The 22,713-nt window shown below is 39.7% G+C and overlaps 5 protein-coding genes across 5 annotated transcripts; 3 read left to right on the top strand and 2 right to left on the bottom strand.

Annotated features, from left to right (window-relative positions):
• Positions 1–3,838: 3,838 nt before the first annotated feature.
• LOC140760646 (protein PHOSPHATE-INDUCED 1-like) lies at positions 3,839–4,933 on the bottom strand. The gene has a single exon (XM_073097685.1). The coding sequence runs from the start codon at positions 4,887–4,889 to the stop codon at positions 3,963–3,965; it is 927 nt and encodes a 308-aa protein (XP_072953786.1). The 5' UTR covers positions 4,890–4,933; the 3' UTR covers positions 3,839–3,962.
• A 2,993-nt stretch (positions 4,934–7,926) lies between these two features.
• LOC140760133 (protein PHOSPHATE-INDUCED 1-like) lies at positions 7,927–9,039 on the bottom strand. The gene has a single exon (XM_073096960.1). It carries the CDS (start codon positions 8,978–8,980, stop codon positions 8,054–8,056), a length of 927 nt encoding a protein of 308 aa, XP_072953061.1. The 5' UTR covers positions 8,981–9,039; the 3' UTR covers positions 7,927–8,053.
• Positions 9,040–13,388: 4,349 nt separating this feature from the next.
• On the top strand, positions 13,389–14,530 carry LOC140760611 (protein PHOSPHATE-INDUCED 1 homolog). The gene has a single exon (XM_073097638.1). It carries the CDS (start codon positions 13,440–13,442, stop codon positions 14,367–14,369), a length of 930 nt encoding a protein of 309 aa, XP_072953739.1. The 5' UTR covers positions 13,389–13,439; the 3' UTR covers positions 14,370–14,530.
• Positions 14,531–16,068: 1,538 nt separating this feature from the next.
• On the top strand, positions 16,069–17,371 carry LOC140760219 (protein PHOSPHATE-INDUCED 1-like). The gene has a single exon (XM_073097079.1). It carries the CDS (start codon positions 16,327–16,329, stop codon positions 17,269–17,271), a length of 945 nt encoding a protein of 314 aa, XP_072953180.1. The 5' UTR covers positions 16,069–16,326; the 3' UTR covers positions 17,272–17,371.
• Positions 17,372–20,598: 3,227 nt separating this feature from the next.
• LOC140760234 (protein EXORDIUM-like 2) lies at positions 20,599–21,769 on the top strand. Its single transcript, XM_073097101.1, has one exon. It carries the CDS (start codon positions 20,660–20,662, stop codon positions 21,581–21,583), a length of 924 nt encoding a protein of 307 aa, XP_072953202.1. The 5' UTR covers positions 20,599–20,659; the 3' UTR covers positions 21,584–21,769.
• The last annotated feature ends 944 nt before the right edge of the window (positions 21,770–22,713 follow it).

Genomic DNA, 22,713 nt, shown 5'->3' with positions numbered 1-22,713 from the left:
TTGCATGTATACCTTCAAACATTGATATTTATATCTATGTCTCTTGAAACACAGTTTTTACATGGATTCAACTTTTTATTTCATGAATATCCTTCACACGTCAATAACTTTTAAAACTCTATTATAATATCATTATTCTTCTTTGTACATGTTAATTTTTGCCAAGTTACTAACTTAAAGGATTATGAAGCATCATGAAATTATCCACGCAAATTGTATGGATTATGAAGTACACACATAAATAAGAAACTTTAGAGTGCATATATATATATATATATAACCATGAGACAGTTTTTAAATTATATGGCATTTTCTTTAAAGCAATTTCTTTGACATTTTGCATGAAGATAATAGCATATTTTGCCAATCCAGAGATATGATTTACATTAATGTCAATAATATCATCAAGATTCCTTTTGTCGCCAATTACCAGCACAATTCTGAAGGTTTTAATATTAGTCACGTAACAAGCACTCAAATTTCATCAACTTTTATTTTGCTTTAAGTACCGGATAGAGTTGAGAGTTTAATCATGAAATAATTAACATTTCTGAGACAGCCGCTCGTGTAACTAATTATTCAAATTAATGCCTTAAGAACTCTAATAAATATTGGAAGCATGATTGGATACGACCAAAATAATAGTATGATAAGCATTATAACGCAGGGTTCTATCTATGAAACCATGAGTTTGGAATACATATTTTGCATATGATACGCAATGATGGGAACTTAACTCCTAATGACTCTGGAAGTATTATGGTTTATAAACTCCTTTAAATCATTTCTTGCACTCGGAAATGAGCATGGGAAAATGCTAATTAGGGCCCCCTAAGCCAGGTAAGAGGAAAGTGTCATCTAGCTATTAATTGTTGATGTGAGAGAATCCTGTGATGCAAGCAAAGCTAATTAAAAAGAAGATGAGTGTGTAGCTGCCCATGCTTAGAAATATCCCAATTCCCTAGTGTCGGTTTGACTCGAATACTATGGATAAAAGAGCATAGATTCCAAATTATCGCATCATGAAGTTTGAATTAGGTACATAATTCAAATTCTAATTTAAACTTTGGTTAGTTTAGTTTGTGTTTCAAGCTAATTCAAACTCTTAAAATGACCCTCCTTCTCCAAGTGCAAAGACCCCCATCAACCCCACCCCTACTCATGCACACGCCATTTACGACCTCTTGTCCTTCCCTCGCCACCTTAGAGGACTTCGTCACCCCCTACCCCACCCCCGGCCATGTCATTTCCGATCCATCGTCCCTCCCTCGCCGCCTTGACGGACTTTTGGGGTCTCCTACATCCTCTTCGACTACATTGCCATTATTGTCTTCCATATGTTGAACTTGTCTTATCTCCCAACTGCAACAATGTTAGTTTTACCCTATCTTGTTAACCATGACTATCTATTTTATTTTTCTATTATTTCTTTTGTAGGGTTTTGTTATTGATTGATGATTGTAGTTTAGCCTCTTGAGTTTCATAGGGTTGTGTTATTTTATTATTTTATTATTTTTAAATTTTAACACATAATATTTATGCATAGTAAATCTAGTTTTTTGTTTGAAAAATAAATAAATGTTATTTAACATGAATAATAATAAATTTTAAAAAAATTGGTTTGTGAGACACACCGAAACGTAGTTGCTCTAAAGAACACCACCTTAATCGGCGCACACAGATTTTTTCCTTAAAATTAAGAAAGTTAAACTTGATTACTATAACACTGATTAGTGGTCGGGCTCCAAGCTTAGCGATCAATTCTAAGGTAAAAATTAATTAAGAATGTCGAAGTTAAATTATTACATATTATTAGAATTCGAACAAAAGAAATTCATATTATATGAGCCTCCTTAATTATTTAAGTATAAATCGGCTTAATTATGCCTTTTGTTATAATGCATGTATCAAGACCTATTTTACTAAGACAAAACTTGGCTTCTTCCAAATGATATCTTCATATAACAATCTCGCTGCCAAACCTATGGAGTAGGGTGAGTAAAACAAGAAGTTACCAATATTCAAATGAAGCAAACGAAGACTTCATCATAAACTCCCAAAGTCTCCTTTTTTTTTTCAAAGTTTTGAAGAAAAATCCTGGACTAAATCTTATCACTTAGAAGTAAACAGGCAGCCAGAATCTTTCTCTTAGATATGCAACTCCCAGTAAATTGTGCCCACTGGCATTGGGAGAATGCAAAAGGACTTTAGATTGGCCTTGAATAGTTTGAGATATAAAAGAACAACTGGATTCTCACTTGATCTCATTTTGTCTTCTCTTCAACTACACTACACTCTTTGTAATTAAGTTTTTTTAACTCACATGAAGATTTACTCTTTCACATGTACTAGATTTCAGGGGAGACAAAATCTAGATGTGGCCATCTAACTAGATATATGTGATCATACCTATGCCCATGTATAGAGACAAAGAACCTAATGTTAGGAGCAATGGATGCATATATCTTAATGTCTGGTAGTGCACTCAAGTCAATGGTTGTGTTCTTGAACGAAATTATAAATAGGGAACAGCCATACTTTGCTAGATTCTCTCGGATATATAGATGGGATTTGCTTGTGGAACGAGAGGGAAGAGGTGCATGAATGCGTACAAGGGCATAGGGATGGAGATGGAAGTATTCATAGGTAAAGTAGTAAGAATAGAGGGAAGTTTTGAAGGATTAAATTTGGAGAGAAGTCGGCAGGAGACACTGCAGCATACTGGATTTTTATAATCTGTTTGCCTGTTTGTTTGTTTGTTTGTTTGTTTAAATCATTGCACATTGAACACGGACTTAGTAAAGGGCAGGTATTGTTGGTATCTGTTGCAAAATAGAGTGCTCACCTGCTCCAAAAATTGGTCTCAATGTTAAATAATCAAATGAACAGAAAAGCTTAAAATTTTGTGTTTTAAATAACAAATGGATTTGATAGTATTCGAACTCTAGATCGCTAATATGATACTGTGATAACTCACTATCTATTTTAAAATCTTAAGTTATTAAAGATATGTAATTTGTTTATTTTATATTCTAGTGTTAGAATAAATATTGAAAAAGTTTGTTCTTCTTTACCGAAGCCCAAAGGAAAAACAAAAACATTGTTTTAGAGGTTTCAATCTCATCACAGAGATATCTGAGGTTATTATGATATCGAACAAGTTCCCCAATCTATTTTCCTATGAAGATTTTACCATGCAATTCAATCAGCATTCAAGGACAAATATACAGTTGACAGATCGATGTACTTTGATATCATCACCAACCATCAATGGCTGAGGAACTGAAGCATGTAATGGAGTAGGAATTGCCAGTACGATCATGTTTGATCTCTGGAAGTCTTTTGCTGAGAATATTTCTGATTCTGAGAAATAATCTGTCAGATCGCTGAGCAATCCACTCAGCTTCCAGATTATCAACAACAAGCAAATTATCTGCAATTTGTTCGACCTGAATGATGGATTGATGGCTTCCATTATTAACTCAGAACAAAGATTATATGCAAGAAACACTCATGAGTGGAAATCGCTGGGAAGATTTTGATATTTTATGTTTAACAATCAATTCATACTCGTAGATTGCTTAAAACTAAATTTAACACAAGATAGAAGATCTACACTGAGGGTAACAATCAACTGTGCTTAACAGGACTTCACAGCAAATATGACAAAAGCCATAAACGTAAATGAATATGGAAATGGTGTGTTAATGAAGCAGTTCGAATTGAAAGCTCGGGAAAGCTTCCTAAGCATGCTGTGGAAGTATTGAGACAAATTAATCAAGACCAACTTATCTATTATCCAACACTATCGTACCCTTGATGCAAGAGAGTCATGAACTTATTCTCTAATCCACCATTTAATTTTATTGTCAAAAAAGAAAAAGATTTAATCGAATAAAAGAATTATCACTAATCCCTGATATAAGTATCCACACCCAAAAAAGAACCCATATCGCCCAGTCTCACACCAAGGTGGAGCAAGCCGACGTTGATGGGTCAAACAGGGCCGGGACCACGTACTTCCTCCCGTGGGCCCCATTCGCGTTGTAGCTCGCTCCCGTGTTCGGGTCCAACAGCAGATCCCCAGCGTACCCCGGGTAGGCCCCCTTCCCGTACACACCCGGGCACGCCGTCGCGGCCTCTAACGGCGCCTCCTTCGGCCCCTGGAAGTAGCCGTCGCCGAACGGGTTCGTCACCGTTCCCGCCATCATGCTCGCGAGGTTGATCACCATGCCGTCGACCCCGACGTCGCCGTTAGGCGCCACTAGCGGCGGGCTCTGCGGGCCGTAGATGGGCTGGTGGAAGGGCCACGCGCACTGGCCCGGGCACTGGGTCGCCGAGTTGCCCACCCAGATGTACGCCGTACCGGTCTTCCGGTCGGATCCGTGCAGGCCACACCGGCTAAGGCAGAAGCCCTCGACCGACACGTCATCAGCCGTGAAGACTAACGCGATGCCTCCCTTCTTGGGCCGGGCCGTGGATGCCAGCGTAGATATCTGGGCCTGGGTAAGGGACTTGCCCATAGAGTACTTGTCGTCCGAGACTTGGTTGGCTAATAGGATTTGGGTCTTCACTGGGCCATCCTTCTTGGTGTTGGATAGGTAAAGCTCGTCAATGGTGCTCCACCATTGATACACCGATGGGTTCGCAGCTTTAGGAGTGGTGGAGGTGAGGGAGAGGAGGAAGTCGGAGATGATGGACTTCTGGGTGGGGGTGAAGCGGCCGTACCAAAGGATGGAGATGGGGATGTCCCCTTGGAGAACTGGGCCATTGTGGTATGTGAGCAGATTAGGCTGTGGTTGAACCAAAGACGTTAGCTTTCTCGACCCCATGGAGAGTGGGGCTAAGCTCATGGCAAGTACTACTACTAGTAATTTGAAAGAAGCCATTTTGGAGCAAATGGAGGAAGGCGAGAAGGAGATGTAGAGAAGTTGTTGGTGTGGAAGAAGGAAGGGAAGGGTATATATACATATAGAGATATGAAGGGGTCGACTAAGTTTCCTGTGAGCTTCCTTCTGGTATTTTTAGTCTGGAAAGTGACACTAAGGAAGCAGCTGTCTTTTTACTACGTGTATAGATCTGAGAGGAAGTCAAAGGATGGATGCTGATTTAATTAATGAGAGCGTGTTGGATCGCGTACATGCAGGTGAGGAAGGTTCTTATGAGCTGGAAAGGTCCTTCATATGCATTGGTTTGGTGAAGGAGTAGGACTCTCCTACTGTTTCAAAGACATATATTGAGTCTCCCCTACTCTAATACCATGGCCCATGCATCGCATATTCGCATCTCCAGCATTCATCACTAATAGGCCACTTCTATATCATTCTATATATCTGAAGGAGCAATGGTGAGGGGACTTCCATACCTATCCTCTGTATCATGTCCCGTTGCCCGGTTCTATTCTTCTATGATATGATGCGGTTCCAATTTACTAAATTATTCCTAGCATTTTTACATTCGTATGTATTTCTATAAGAAAATTAAATTAAGTCTTTTTACATTCGCATTAACTACTATCGGGTCTAAGTCATTAACTTTGAAGTACATCAAATAAGTAAACTTCGAGCGGAATCACAAGAGAGGCTAAACTATATTTTAATCTATTTTTAATTACAAATAAATATGTTGCAATTTGAACTTAGTACCTTTTGTATTATGTTAACTCGTCATTATCTCTGAATTCTAATTAACAGTTTTGATCCTCTGCATAGTAACACAATTGTAATACTTTTAACGAAATGATACTACATTATATTTATATGGTTTGATATCAAAGAAATCTAGGCAATCTTGAACTATCCAATCCTAGTTTGAAGACCCCAAATTTTTTATTTTAGAAAGAGAATTCATGGACAAACATTATTTATTTCATAACACAAATACATAATACAGCGGGATATACAAAAAAAATGAAGAAAATAAGCAATAGCTGTAGAACAAGCTCTAAACTTAGCTACACACATTGTCCGACATTAATAGAACAAGCATCAAACCTCAAGAGCATACAAAAGATTCTCTCACATCTAAACATGACAAGAAGAGAAATGACTAACAGAAAACTCTAAGTTCCTCAACTCACCCACCATAGCGACCCCAAATATTGAACAAAGCTTCACATAGCCGAAACTGACTGGGAGTCAAGGAGGACCAAGCTTAGCCCCTAAACCCATCCAGCCACACTAGCCATGGGCTGATGAGTATCAAAGGAGGGGGTAGAGGCCTTGCCTTCCTCAGTGACTCACATCATTGGCCACTGAGAGGGCTATGACACGTCAAGGAAGAGAAGAAGATGAGGCAGAGACTGGGAAAAAGGATACTGATCAAGAGAGGGGGAGACAGGAAAGTGGCACTATCGATGGCACTTGGGAGATAAGGAATGGAAAGCTTAGCAAAAAAAATAGAGAAGCGGAAAAGGCCATTATCCTCTGTTTTTTCCTTGCATATTGCTCAAAGCTTTTTATATATATATATATCTTGTTTTCACTATTTCATTTTAACACGCCTAATTCATTTTATAACTTAATATAATACTAATACTATATGCATACGTTTAGAAGTGATTTCTAGATATAAGTTATTGCTTGGGTCAATGGGTCATAGAAAAATTTTATATTCTTCAAAAAATTTCCCTAATCTTAGGAAAAAATTTCTATAAAAGTAATTTTTTGGTTCACTGACTTACAAATATAAGTCGGCGACTGCATCGGTGACTTATATTAAATTATATAGAAATTTCTCACGCATACTTGATAATTATTTCAAAGAATTTGAAATTTCAACTAGTAGTCGTTGACTAGATTTGAGACATATATTTAGAAGTCGCTAACTAGATGAGCAATTTTTAAAAACATATAGTGCGGTATTTAAATTTTGAAATGCAGTATATGGTGTTGGGGAGCAGGGGCTAGTTTGATCAAAACCTCTTATTTCTTTCTAACTGGATTCATAGATTCCATCAGCAAGATGAAGATATATGAATGCATGCTCTTGGATGCCTCCCTACTATACAATACTACTAGACAGTAGATATGCCATCTTCCTAAGTTAACACCAATGACACGACTTTGCATGATTGGTGGTTAATAATTTCCAACATGAATCCTGAGAGGAGACATATGAACATAAAATAACAGAGAATCTTTCAAATTTTTATCATCACTCGGGATTCTAAATATATAGTTAAACTATTAAACTTTCCCTAGGTCAATACTTAACACCTTAATCAAGTGTCATTCGTGCATGCATGTCAGTAGTTAGAGCCCTTAATTTATAAATGAATGCTCCTTGTGAGACTAAAAGGTCGACGAAGACATCCAAGAGACACGGCGAATACAGCTTTTGAAACTAAACCCTGCTCCATTGTCACTAGATAACAAGATTACATAAAAGAGTCTTTGAGAGATAGACAAAGCTAAGTGTTCTTTTCAAGCTAATCTCCTTCTTTATTAGTGTAAAGTCTATGTCAGTATCATAAGAGTAGGATCATACATCATGTAGAAGTTTTTCTCTCTTTTCTTTTCTTTTTTCAAACAAAAGCTGACATTAAAAAGAAAAATGGGATTAGAATCAGCAGCTTACATCCCAATGAGTTATCCTTAATCCAAAGATAGAAGATAATTATTTCAAAAGCTTTAACGCAACCCCTTCAGCTTCTATGGCACTAAAATACAAGGTGAGCCTGCACCAGTACCTAATACAACCATTAGGCCCCATGAATTGTAAAGTCCACTACCCCAAGGTTAGAGTTTTCTCATTGACTTTGATGTGGTAGGGGGGGATAAAATAGTTCGATTAATCATTTAAGGGTACGTAGTTGCATTTTCTTCTTCCATTTGCCTAAAGGATTACGTACTTTAGTGAGACAAATTAATGAAAGACCAACTTATGAATTTGGCAACACTATCGAACCGTTAATGCAAAAGAGAATTATATTATAATCGACCAATCAATATTTATTGCTAAGAAGTATGAATTAACGAATAAATTAATTACAGTGTCACTAATAACCGATATAAATATCCACACCCAAAAAAAGAACCCATTTCGCCCGATCTCACACCAAGGTGGAGCAAGCCGACGTGGATGGGTCAAACAGGGCCGGGACCACGTACTTCCTCCCGTGGGCCCCATTCGCGTTGTAGCTCGCTCCCGTGTTCGGGTCCAACAGCAGATCCCCAGCGTACCCCGGGTAGGCCCCTTTCCCGTACACACCCGGGCACGCCGTCGCGGCCTCTAACGGCGCCTCCTTCGGCCCCTGGAAGTAGCCGTCGCCGAACGGGTTCGTCACCGTTCCCGCCATCATGCTCGCGAGGTTGATCACCATGCCGTCGATCCCGACGTCGCCGTTAGGCGCAACTAGCGGCGGGCTCTGCGGGCCGTAGATGGGCTGGTGGAAGGGCCAAGCGCACTGGCCAGGGCACTGGGTCGCCGAGTTGCCCACCCAGATGTACGCCGTACCAGTCTTTCGGTCGGATCCGTGCAGGCCACACCGGCTAAGGCAGAAGCCCTCCACCGACACGTCGTCTGCCGTGAAGACCAACGCGATGCCTCCCTTCTTGGGCCGGGCCGTGGATGCTAGCGTAGATATCTGGGCCTGGGTAAGGGACTTGCCCATAGAGTACTTGTCGTCCGAGATTTGGTTGGCCAATAAGATTTGGGTCTTCACTGGTCCATTCTTCTTGGTCTTAGATAGGTAAAGCTCGTCAATGGTGCTCCACCATTGATACACCGATGGGTCCGCAACTTTAGGAGTGGTGGAGGTGAGGGAGAGGAGGAAGTCGGAGATGATGGACTTCTGGGTGGGGGTGAAGCGGCCGTACCAGAGGATGGAGATGGGGATGTCCCCTTGGAGAACAGGGCCATTGTGGTATGTAAGCAGGTTCGGCTGTGGTTGAACCAAGGACGTTAGCTTTCGCGACCCCATGGAGAGTGGGGCTAAGCTCATGACAAGTACTACTAGTAGCAATTTGGAAGAAGCCATTTTGGAGCAAATGGAGGGAGGCGAGAAGGAGATGTAGAGAAGTTGTTGTGGGTTATGGTGTGGAAGAAGAATATATATATATAAAGGGGATCGAGGGATGAGGGGAGCCAAGTTTCCTGTGAGCTTCCTTGTAGTATTTTAGTTTGGAAAGTGACATTAAGGAAGCAGCTGTCTTCTTACTACATGGATAGATTGGAGTCGAAGTCCAAGGATGGACGCGGATTTAATTAATGGGCAGGTGTTGGATCGCATCCATGCAGGTGAGGAAGGTTCTTATGAGCTGGAAAGGTCCTCCTTACGAATTGGTTTGGTGTCGGAGTAGGGCTCTACTACTGTTTCAAAGACATAATATATTGAGTCACTCTTACTCTAATGCCATGGCCCATGCATTGCATCTCCATTCACCGATCCTACGGCTGCGCCCTTAGTTTTGGGATCATCTTAATGTCCATATGCCAGTTCTAGATCATTCTAAATGTTCTAAAGAGCAATGCTGAGGGGCCTTTTAATGTTATCTTTTGTATGCCCTATGCAACAAGGAAAAGAGTGTATTAAATGGGAGTGTAGATTATCATTTATACTTTTATGATTTGGTATTATTTCAACTCGGAAGCTTTTACAATTATTTTTTTTAATTCGCAAAATTGTGCTGTTGAAAATTAAGTACATATATATTTTTTATAGTCAATACATGGTGAAGCCTATTATTGACAACTGGAAAACAAAATGCGTTGAAGTTGCAAAAGCCCTTTCAACTTGCTTGGTGGGTTTCAAACTTAGCATTTGGACCTAGCAATCCTGTGGTCTACACCAAAGTTACAATCTATAAAGTTTATATAATTGACAATATTTTCTAAAATATAAAAATTGTATGAATGTCTAGAATTATTATATAAATATAGAACAAGTTTGTAGAGCAAAATTAGTTTTGATGAACAGTATCCAATTAATAATATTCTTTGAATGATAAATAGTGCGTTTGAATACGCTTAAGAATTATTATTTCTCTGTCAATTTTATGGATAGTTTTTAAAGTCTATTTGAATTCTACATGGAAGAAGTTTATATAAAATTATTTATACTTGGGATTATCTTTCTATGTTTATTGATAGGATGCAGTGGATTTGATCTCTTAGGTTATATATATTTTTTTCACAATTGTTACATAAATAACATCCAAAATTAATGCTGCATATGCTTTTAAAAAACACTATGTAAGTAAGTTACTAAATTACTAAACTATTCATAGCACCCTCAAAATATATTTCCACAGAGATGATAATTTTTTATATTAATATTAATAACTAACTAATAGTTATAACTGGACCATATGAAAAATAAGTTAAAATCAAGGAAAACCATGTGAAAGGCTAAGTTATACTTCACACTCTCTTTATAATTACAAATTAAGTACCATCTGTACTATGTTACCTCACCATTTTCTCTAAATTAAAAAGAAAGGATAAAAACAGTTAAAATGGTACTACATGATATTTATACTTATAGATATCATGTAGAAGATATCTTAATTTTGCCATAGATTCCATCATCAAGAAGAAGAAGATATGTGAATATGACAGCACCCTTAATTGTGGTCCAATCAAAGGACAAATTTTGCTTTATGATGCATGCTCTTGGATTCTTCCCTCCATAGTCGTAGACTAGTAGATATTGCCATCCTCCTAAGTTAACACCAATGACACAACTTTCCATGATTCGAGGTTAATGATTTCCAACATGAATCCTAAGAGGAGACATATGGGCATAAAAATATATAACCCAGAATCTTGCAAACAAATCTATCATCATCACTCGGGATGTAAGTATCTAATTAACTCTTAAAGTCAATGGTTAAGATATCAATCAAAGGTCACTCGTGCATGCATGGTAATAGTTTAGAGGGCCTAATTATGTTGTATAATTAGCCATGAATGCTCCTTGTGAGAATGGCAAGTAGACACCCGAGAGACACGCCGAAGCCTTTAGTCAGACCACTCACGTCCTCAAAGGTGACAGCTTTTGAAGCTACACCCTGCTCCACTGTCACTAGACAACAAAGATGCCATGAAAGAGCCTTGGAGATGCAGAGAGAGCGAAGTCTTCTTTTTCCAGCTAATCTTCTTTTATTATTATTATTAAGAGTAGTATAAGGTATAACAGTAGGAGGATGGAGGTCTAGAGGGCAAAGAGTTTTTTTTTTTTAATTTTATTTTGTTGATAATTTAAGAGCTTAAAAATTAGATATGAGAGAGACAACGAGTTTAACTCTCACGAAATATAAAAACACTTAAATATTATCAAGTTTTACCCAATATACTTAACTGCCTAGTCTAAGGTTTAAGTTGTATGTGTATATCGCCAAATTATTGCTCTGAATAAAATGACACCGAGATATTGCTCTTGATCGTTTCGTTGTTAATTAGCTAATCCTCCGAGCCAATCGCACAGTCGAGTTACTCATACAAACTAATTAAACTGTGGAACCATCATTTTTATAACCTCATTGGTCGTAAAAAAGATACCTAAGTTTTATTGTCGATCTAAATATATTTTACCTACCTGTAAGTTTATTTGTATTGCTTTATTTTTTTATGAACTATTTTAATTGAAATTATTATTTTTCTTATAATTATTAACTAATCTACCGATCAAATTTAAAAATACTTATTAGAATTAAAATTATAGATAATTAAATAAATCTGCTAATGCATCTAAAATAATTTTTATCAATTTTAGATTACAAAAAAATATTTATCATATTTTTATCGTCTAAAATCTTATTGATATTATTTTAAATATATTAAAATTTTATCACTCATCTATATCTTTTTATCCAACAGATATATGAAAATTCGACCTTTAGATTGATAAAATGTAATGAAAAATAAATAAATATTACACTATAGTTTAGACCATAAAGTACTTAATTGGTTAAAATTGAAAATAGATAGTGATTTGGTGCAATTAAGCTAAATCATAGACGGATAAAGCGTAATTAACACATAACTTTTATTTATAAGAAAGGGAGAAAAAGGTGACATGAAAAGTCCACTATTTTAAAGATGCAGGTAGTCATTTATCAAGTGCTTTGAGCTAACTACCAGTCTACTAGCATGGCTTTCTTTGTTGCATTGGGAACTCATCATCTTTGTTCCTCACCTTAATGCCATTTTAATTTTTCAATGTACGAGCAATAGTACATCTATATATATATATATATATATATATATATATATATATATATATATATATATATATATATATATATATATGTGTCAAGGATCATTGGATTCTAGCTGTGTCTATTAATGTCCCCGTACACTAACGAAGATAAGACTGCAGGGGGGGGGGGAGGGATGTAATGTAATAATCGTTAGAATAATCGAAAACTAACGCAAATAAAAAGCTAATATCTTACATACATCTTTTCTTCTCATTAAATTTCCCTCATTTATTGAGATGGCTGACTGACCTTGATAATCTGAAATATAATTAATTAAATTAATTATCTATTATGCTCCCTAATATCATCCGACGTGTAAACCTTACCCTCTTGGCTTTTGGGACAGCAAGGCTGAGTAGGAGGGGGGGGCCGGTTGGGGGATAAGAAATCGGGAGACGCCACGAGTTCATCGTGAGGTGGAGGTCGTACGAGAGCGTCGGAGCGCGGCCTCTTGCATGCCAACAGCTGTCACGCACGGGCTTCCTCTAGAACCAAACCAGCGCCACCCAGCTAAGTCACCCGCTTCCATTCAAGATTACGAACTTCCAGCTGTCTTCCCATTTTGCCCCTCCTCCTCTCTTCCAACGTTCGTATTTCCACTTCACTGACTTTTTAAAGAACCTCGACAGTCGAGCCCGCTCTTTACCCTCTCCTTTAACTTGCTTTCCCGATATACCCTTCGATGTGAGAGAGCTCCCCTCTCTCTCCCAAGTGTTTTCCCGTTCCTTCGGAGAAAATATCTACTCTACTCCCTCTCCAAAGCTTTATTTTCTTTTCTTTTCTTTTTTTTTTACAGAAGTTAAAAATTTAGTAAGCTAGTATCTGTGCGAAACATTAAATGTTTGGAGAGATGTAAAAATAAATAGGAGATTTTAAAAGGATGTGTGTGCAAAAAGAGATCCAGAAAATAAATAAAAAACTCGTGTGCCTCCCCCCTAGACAATAAAAGGAAAAGGGCATTTTGGTAAAACGATGTGCGGAATACTACAGCTGGAACGAAGAAAAGGGCAGAGCCAGCTGTATGGTGACCGTTGAAAGGGCCAGGCACGAACTCTTTACGGGCCCTAAAGCCACCCATATGGGTCCCCCCCTCTTCTCCTCTGTCTCTTGTGTCACGTCACTTAACACTTATAAGCTACTACCTCCCCCTTTCTTCACTTTCCCATTATATAAACCCCACCGCTCCCCTTCTTCTCACTCACCACTCTCCTCTAAGCTCTCTACTCTTTTCTAACTATGGCTTCTCCTCTTTTCCTCGTGACATTCTTCTTAGTTTCCTCCTTCCTGCTCCACTTCTCCTCCGCTGCGAGGCCGCTCACCGGCCCGGTGGATGACCAAACCCTCACCCTTACCTACCACAAAGGAGCTCTGCTCACTGGCCACATATCCGTGAACTTCATTTGGTACGGTAAGTTCACCGCCTCCCAGCGCGCCATCCTCACCGACTTCGTCACCTCCCTCTCGTCCCCAGCTCCCACTTCCCAACCCGAGCCGTCCGTGTCTACCTGGTGGAAGACCACCGCGAAGTACTATAGCCACTCGAAGGTTCGGTTGCCTACCCTCACCCCCGGCGCCCAGATCCTCGATGAGTCGTGCTCCCTCGGCAAGTCGCTCGCCGAGTCGCAGCTCGTCAAGCTCGCGAGCCGCGGGGGCCCGCGGGACGCCATCAACGTTGTGCTCACCGCCGACGACGTGACGGTGGAGGGCTTCTGCATGAGCCGGTGCGGGTCCCACGGGGCGTCGAACCGGACCAAGTCGGGCCGGTTCGCGTACATCTGGGTCGGCAACTCGGCGACCCAGTGCCCGGGCCAGTGCGCGTGGCCCTTCCACCAGCCCATCTACGGTCCGCAGAGCCCGCCGCTAGTGGCCCCTAACGGCGACGTCGGGGTTGACGGCATGGTGATCAACCTCGCAAGCATGATGGCCGGAACAGTGACGAATCCGTTCGGCAACGGCTACTTCCAGGGGCCGAAGGAGGCACCGTTGGAGGCGGCGACGGCGTGCCCGGGTGTGTACGGTAAAGGGGCTTACCCAGGCTACGCTGGGGATCTGCTGTTGGACCCGAACACGGGAGCGAGCTACAACGCGAATGGGGCCCACGGGAGGAAATATCTTGTTCCTGCCCTGTTTGACCCATCAACGTCCGCTTGCTCTACGTTGGTGTAGGATAGAAGTTAACTGAGGGGAAAGTAGTATGTATGTATACGAGTTTGATAAGGGAAAGGGATGAACTGTTGGGAGGAATAGATAATATAGTTTGTAATTCTTTCATTTGTTCGATGAAATTAATACTTAATATCTTTTGTTTAAAAGTTGGATTTTCCTAATGATTGGGTCTAAAGCTGCTTATCCATCCCATGCAGTAATTGATGTTACCTGATACAGGGGCCAATGTGGCTTTTATCTCCCAACGTTTGAAAAGTTTGATTTCACTAAATCATTGTCTTACCGAGCCCCAGAATTATGAACAAATTACTAACGTGGGAATCCATCCCATTTGGTTTAAACTATGGTGTTAGCAGAGTACACACTCAATTTAAAATAGAACTCTTATTTGTTTGTATAACTCTTGAAACATATATTTAAGAGAGGCCCTACTCGGAATACCATCAAATAATCATTATTAAATTTGATTCTCTCTTCTTTCTCGTCAACAAAGGCTACTGTGGAAGACATAAATTTTCTAACTTGCAATTGTTAAAATAATAAAATTAATTATAATTTTAGAGAGGCTAATAATTAGCTGACTAATTATAATAGAATAATTGGCTATAGTTTATAAAATCCTTTGTTTTTTTTATTAAAAACACATATATAAATTTATATAAATACACACCTAATTATCTTTCAAATTAATTATTAATAATTAAACAGAAAGAAAATAGACATACCGTCTCTAAGAGATTTTATAAAAAAATTAGAATAAGATATTTTCTATTTTTTATTTGTAAATTATTTAAATATAAATGGATAATTAATTCTTAAAGATATCTATAAAAATATAAGGGATTTGAAAGGTATAAATATAATATCAACTTTGGAAGATATACAAGTAAATTAAAAAGAAAATCAAATGTTATGTATAATTTTTTTTTAATAAACATTGGTATAGAGTCCTCAACTCATTTATTTTAGTAATCTTTTCTGGCATTTTACATACATCACAAAGATTTGTAACGTAATATCTATATACACTCTTTTAATATCTCGTAGCCAATAATTATTGTCAAGAACCATGACTATACAACCGAAAGAATATGGATGCCACGTGTCTGTTGGGATGAGTTATAATATTTTATTTTTTTAATCAATCACAAGCCTCAAAACTATTAGACTAGACAATGAGCTAATTAATGTATTAAGAAACTAATAAGTTTAAACTATCCAAATATAACACTCCAATAAATTCTTTATTAAATATCAAATAGTAATATTTACCAGGACAATTAAAACCATAACCTCTGTCATGAATCTCGATAACGCGCAATCATTAAATTACAACAGTGGATGATTCGAGAATCGATGTTCAATGTTTACTTTATTGTTATTTGAGTTCTATTCAAACAATACGAGGCCACTCCTGTGGTCTGCCCCTGCCCCCTGTTAGCATCTCAAACAATGGCGCGTCGTTCTTATCCTCACTCATTCCCTCTGGACAACACGGTTTACAATAGTACTATCAAACAACTAATCCCAAACTCCATTATTAAATAAATCTTAATCCAATCCAGCTTCATTCCATTGTACATAATAATTTCCCTTGTTCACAAGAACTTTCGTCATCACATGCACTCTAATTCCCCATCCATAAACGGCGGCTCAATGCACGTAACCGGCCTCCTTATCCATTACCCTTCTTTGACTTCAACTATCTCTTTCTTTAATAAATTCTCTACGAGTATCCGGCAGGCAATGGAGACTCACACAGACACAAAGAATCCAGTTGCCTCCCCAGTGTCCATCCCTCTCTCTAGAACAATAGAGAGGAAGCTGAGAGGAACAATCCCCACCTTAGCTCTTCTCTCTTCCTATAAATACCCATCCCTTAGCTCACCACAAACCACCACAACAACCATTGTAGCTCTCAAAGATCTAATCCTTTCCTATTCCCTCAATTTCTCAGATGGGTTCTTGTCACTTCGCTAACTCTACCCTTCTACTGTTGGTAGTAGTGGTATTGAGCCTGGCCAACTCGTCCATGGGGTCGAGAAAGCTAACATCTTTGGTTCAGCCACAGCCTAATCTGCTTACATACCACAATGGCCCAGTTCTCCGTGGAGACATCCCCATCTCCATCCTTTGGTACGGCCGCTTCACCCCCACCCAGAAGTCCATCATCTCCGACTTCCTCCTCTCCCTCACCTCCACTACTCCTAAAGCTGCGAAACCATCGGTGTACCAATGGTGGAGCACCATTGATGAGCTTTACCTATCCAAGACCAAGAAGAATGGCCCAGTGACGACCCAAATCCTATTAGCCAACCAAGTCTCGGACGACAAGTACTCTATGGGTAAGTCCCTTACCCAGGCCCAGATATCTATGCTGGCATCCACGGCCCGGCCCAAGAAAGGAGGCATCGAGTTGGTCTTCACGGCGGACGACGTGTCGGTCGAGGGCTTCTGCCTTAGCCGGTGTGGCCTGCACGGATCCAACCGGAAGACCGGTACGGCCTACATCTGGGTGGGCAACTCGGCGACCCAGTGCCCTGGCCAGTGCGCGTGGCCCTTCCACCAGCCCATCTACGGCCCGCAGAGCCCGCCGCTAGTGGCGCCTAACGGCGACGTCGGGGTCGACGGCATGGTGATCAACCTCGCGAGCATGATGGCAGGAACGGTGACGAATCCTTTCGGCGACGGCTATTTCCAGGGGCCGAAGGAGGCGCCGTTAGAGGCCGCGACGGCGTGCCCGGGTGTGTACGGGAAGGGGGCCTACCCGGGGTACGCTGGGGATCTGCTATTGGACTCGAACACGGGAGCCAGCTACAACGCGAATGGTTTGCACGGGAGGAAGTACCTACTTCCAGCCCTGTTTGACCCGTCCACATCCGTTTGCTCTACTTTGGTATAGGAGAACTCGATTCGCCAATGTACATATTTTCACAGCGTGGTGTTAATGTTATTCGTTAATTTGTTCGTCCTTCTCTTTTTCCGTGAAAAGTGAATTAAGCAACTGTTTTGGAGTTTTTTTTTATTGCTATCCTATATTTGAGGGTGAAAACGAGTCGGAGCTTGAGCGAGCTACCCAGCTTAGTTTGGCTCAACTCGACGACTCCTTTTATGGCTGCTGGTTTCCCTCTAAGTTTCACCACCATAAGTCTGGTGCAATATCCCGTAGTTGGAAATACTTATAGGCCTTAGTAGGGAGCCTTAGTTGCCTCCCGGATCACCGTGTTGTTTGCAAACTCGACGACGCTAAGTATGAGGCGAACTATTCCATATAGTCCTCTAGCCATCCCCTTACCACTCCCCCATCGTCAAGTTCACCACTGTCGCCGTCCCCATCTCCATCTGGGACAGTAAGGTCGTGGAGGTAGACGAATGTGCGAATGAAGCCAAGGGAGGAGATTCTAAAGAGTTTGGAGAGGATTTTGGTGGTAAAGGGTTTGGTCGATGAGAATTTTAGGGAGACGAATGTTAGACGCTAAGATTTTTTATTTACTTATACACATCGTACTAATCATCGAATCTAAACACTAGTATATATATTATATGAGCCCATCAAGTCGAGTTTGAGCACGCTAGTACTAACTTAGCTCACCTCAATAATTTTTCTAGCCCAATATATCAGATTGACTAGCCTCATTTTGAGTTCAACCCTAGCCCACGATATGTTTTTGACACCCTTATCCTACATGTAGCGAGATTGTAAGTATGAGTTCAACACTTAAATTTATAATAATCTATGTATTATGAATCAAAATAAAATATTAAGTTGATTCCATCTCATGTTGTGCTCGTCTAACTTAACAAGCTATGTTTATTTATTTTGCATCGATAAAGTTATTCTAACTCGTGGCAACCGAATACGAAGAAAATTGACATCATAATACTTTGTCAAGCATTATAAACAAAATATATGATAAATATATATATAATAAAACATAAATAACAATAAATACAAAATATGTAGTGTTTTTAATTAAAAAATTAAAATTAAAATTATTTATTAAACAAGTAAACACATCAAATTTTTTTTTAGCAATTTTGAACTACTAGCTAAATTGATAGCCTTACCTTTCACATACTCAACTTTTGAACTCAATGGACAACATATTGGACAACCTTATTAAAGAGAGACATGTCATCCGCACGTGAGTGTATCATTCTTCGCACGTGCTCAAATGCATGTCTCCTAGTCGCAAGCTTTTTTGACCCACGACCTTGGACTCGATCTCCTCTGCTTCCTTTGCTCTTTCCAGCTGTTCGAGTCTCTCGTGCTTTATTTGCTATCATTTGAACTTAATCATGGTGATTAAGACTTCTCGTGCCTTCTTTAATCATGCTGGGTCCCCTTAGCCTATCTTCTATATTGCCTGCTAATTATCTACGTCTCACTAGGCCGGGTTTAATTCCCTCATAAACCTTATTATTTGTACATCAAAGGGTTCTTTAGATAATCCAAATTCCTACACTATTCCGCCGGAACTAAATTTTTCTTAAAATAATCTGAAGGAATAGAAAAAACTTCTGTTTGGACGACTTTTCTAACGTAAATATATCCATAATAAATACCAAGAAAAATAGTGGAAATATTTTACCTAATTTTTTTTATAAGTTACGAATTTATAGGCTAATTATATATTAAAAAAATCTATAAATAAATTACTCAGATATATAATTTATCGAATATAAATCTCAAAAAGAAAACATATATAAAATGTATGTTATCTCATAATATGACACAACCACTCAGCTGCAATAATTATATTAAAAGGAAAAATATCACCTAATATTGTGAGCTACCAATCATTAGCAAATGGTCTAACATCGAGACAAATGTGATAATTTGAAAGGACACGTCATACAATGTCACGCGTATTAATTTCAATCAACTAAGTCCGGTCGGATTGGGAAAAATACTAGAATTATTATTATTATTATTTCTAACCACGTCTTATATGATTAAATAACGCCAATAGTAATAATAATAAAGCCAGTAGTATTACCAAGTTCATGACCACCACGTACAATAATTCCGGTCAAAGTTTTTAGATTCATGCACAAGTAATTTGAAAGAACCGACACGTAGAGGCAAACCACCAAACATTTTGGCAGTTTGTTGCTTTCTTCCTCCTTTTTCTTTTTCTTTGTTTGAAATTTAAATTTAAATTTTCCCATCATACAAAGCGGAAAGTTATTTGTTGACGCTATCTTATTATATAATATATGAGATCCAACTCACTTTCATTTTCCACATACTGGAAACTTAGATATAATAACTTGGCTAGGTTGATATCATCACATTGCTTGAAATGGAATTGGTAACAGCTGTGGAATTATGACATGAGATGGGGATGGATTTTGTAGCAGTCTAATAATAAGTTATCTCTGTCACGTCTATCACGAAGTTGACATCTAAATAAAGATTATGGAAGGGGGGAAAGTGTTAATATGTCATGTCGATTAGCCTAGTCAAGTCATTTCACCTCTGCCGTCCTTATCCCTTCTTTATTCCTGCTCCTGTTATCGGTTTTGGAAATTGTAAAGGGTTATTGGGTCTTATACTTAATGGATCCAGATCTTAATGTAGATCCGATACTCCCCAGGTTTAAAGAGAGAGCCTAAAAGAACGTGCTTTGAAAGGAATTGGACAGACTCCCTTTTGTTCACTGCTATGCACGCAGATTTGTCTGACTTTCCTCAACCGCATCTTTAACTTTTTTTTTTTAAATTAAAAAAAATAAAACCAATGTCATCTAAAGTACGATAAGTTATGTACTAATTCATACTTTCTTATTTGTCTTCCTAAAGTGAACCGCTGGGATAAAATTATCGCATTTCTGTCCCTTCTTTTTATATAAATTATAAATCGTAGGCTTATTATTGACTTATAAAATGACTAATTTTTTTTATATGTATAAGCTAAATCTTAATGAATTTAGACTTTGCATATATAACATTTGGATGATAAAATTCATCAAATATTAACTCTAAAATTAATCAATTCGATGGCTTGTGTCACGAGCTGATATAGAGCCGAATAGCATTTTACAAGAGGATTTAAACCCGATAACCCGATAACCGTGTCGCGAATACGATGGGAGAAGAAATAGTCAACTATATATATATTTATCCAAAGACGTGGGCACCACCGTTTCTATTTCCCCCACCCTCTTATTCCCTCCCTTAGCTCCCTACCTCCCTCCTCCCTATATAAATTCCCTCTCCCTCTCTTCTAACTCTTGCCTTCTATAAGTAGTAATCCCCAAACCAAAACCAAAACCTTGGAGCTCTCGATGGATTCGCCGCCAAATCTCCTCCTCCTTCTCCTTCCTCTCCTCCTCCTCCTCCCTCTCCATTCCTTCGCCATTGATCCCCGCAAGCTCTTCCTCGTCAAGCCCGACCCGATCGTTCTCAACTACCACAATGGCTCCCTCCTCACCGGTAACTACACCGTCAACCTCCTCTGGTACGGCCGCTTCTCCCCTTCCCAGCGTGCGATCGTCGCCGACTTCATCCGCTCCCTCTCCGCTTCCTCCACTCCTCCCCCTTCCCCTTCATCCTGGTGGCGCACCACCTCCTTCTACGCCCACGGCGGCGCTCGGATCTCCCTCGGCCGTCAGATCTGGGATGAGAACCTTTCTTTCGGCAAGTCCCTCAACGATTCTGCCCTTTTAAAGCTCGCATCGCACGCTTCTCCTCACCGCGGTGCGATCACTGCCATCCTCACCGCCCCGGACGTCCTCGTCGACGACTTCTGCCTCTCGCGCTGCGGGTTCCACGACTCCGCCAAGGCCGGCCGCCACGGGAAGGCGCGGTACACTTACCTCTGGGTCGGTAACCCCACCACCCAATGCCCCGGTGACTGCGCCTGGCCGTTCCACCAGCCCACCCACGGGCCCCAGACCCCGCCGTTAGTCTCCCCTAACGGCGACGTCGGAATGGACGGCCTCATCATTAGCCTTGCAACCCTACTGGCCGGGACGGCGACGAACCCGTACGGCGACGGGTACTTCCAGGGCCCAGCGGAGGCGCCGTTGGAGGCGGTGTCTTCGTGCACGGGGATCTTCGGGTCAGGGGCATACCCGGGATATCCGGGAAAGTTGCTGGTGGACTCCACCACTGGGGCGAGCTACAACGCCGTGGGATTGGCCGGGCGGAAGTACCTTCTCCCCGCCATGTGGGACCCGAGGACGTCGCAGTGCGCTACGCTCGTGTAGCAACTAGCAAGGCAATGGAATTTGCAATGATATATTTATCTCGTACATGAATTACTTTTTAAGTAAATAAGGAGAACGATACAAACTTCCTTTCTTTTTTTTCCCCCCTTATATCTGCAGAAGATGTGTTTTGGTGAATTATGAATATATGTTTATTGGAGTTTAAGTTTGTGTTTGCATTCTTAACTTAGTGTTGTTGTTGTGAATGTTTGATGTATAAATTTTGTGGGAGAAAATGTTGATGGTTTAAATTTGATTATTGAATATTACATTAAAGAAAGATTTTAATTCTCAGAGGTTATAATAATAAAGTAGAGCGACAACTACTTAACAAATGAAACATATTTTATCACCACTATTTTGAGGAATAGATAGATTAAAAGAGATTAGCATTGGCTTTGGATAGAACTGGAGTGGGGTATGCCCTAGCAAAATTGCAAAGCTTTGGTCCTTATCCTACCTAGAGTATGTTGCATCACTGATATGGCACATTATAGGATACGCCATACAATTGAAATCAAACGAAACTAGCGTTGTTTCTTTTTTGTTTAAATTAACAACTGGAGTGGGGTATGCCCTAGCAAAATTGCAAAGTTTTGGTCCATGGCCTGCCTATAGTATGTTGCATCATTGACATGGCACATTATATTAACCATAAAATTAAACTTAACTATTCGCAAAGATAAGGTAATGGAATGCATGAAAAGCAACAAACTTGAAAAGAACAAAACTGGTTCATTAGTGGCTCACAGCTGTGATGAGAAAATCCTACCATCCAATGGGTGTTTGATATTATTAATAACACTTTCTTTATGACTAGCAAATTATTTATCTATCACATTGTGAGTCTAAGATGCAGTAATAAAGTGAGCAGTATTCATTACATTATGAAATAATTGGATCGACAAAGACGAGTTGGGTTAAATTAATATCATTCCATAGCAATTTTGGCGAGTTTTGTTCTTCGAAACAGGAATACTGGTCGGCCACAAGCATAGCCACTTGGACAAAACTAGAGATCCCACTGTCTTGGGAGTTTCATGTCATTAGAGTACTTTTCTCTTCCTCCTTTCATACTAATATCTATCTTTTAGTGTTGTTATGATAAACTTATTACTTGATATACCTTT

This window comes from Typha angustifolia, chromosome 5 (assembly GCF_048772165.1).
Source record: "Typha angustifolia cultivar Huaian chromosome 5, ASM4877216v1, whole genome shotgun sequence".
In the NCBI taxonomy this organism is placed as follows: domain Eukaryota; kingdom Viridiplantae; phylum Streptophyta; class Magnoliopsida; order Poales; family Typhaceae; genus Typha; species Typha angustifolia.
Note: the sequence above shows the minus strand (reverse complement) of the source record. Positions and strands in the feature narration are given on the sequence as shown.

Coding starts and splice junctions, on each gene's coding strand:
- LOC140760133 (XM_073096960.1), bottom strand. CDS start 8,980: ATGGCTTCTTCCAAATTGCTACTAGTAGTACTTGTCATGAGCTTAGCC.
- LOC140760219 (XM_073097079.1), top strand. CDS start 16,327: ATGGGTTCTTGTCACTTCGCTAACTCTACCCTTCTACTGTTGGTAGTA.
- LOC140760611 (XM_073097638.1), top strand. CDS start 13,440: ATGGCTTCTCCTCTTTTCCTCGTGACATTCTTCTTAGTTTCCTCCTTC.
- LOC140760646 (XM_073097685.1), bottom strand. CDS start 4,889: ATGGCTTCTTTCAAATTACTAGTAGTAGTACTTGCCATGAGCTTAGCC.
- LOC140760234 (XM_073097101.1), top strand. CDS start 20,660: ATGGATTCGCCGCCAAATCTCCTCCTCCTTCTCCTTCCTCTCCTCCTC.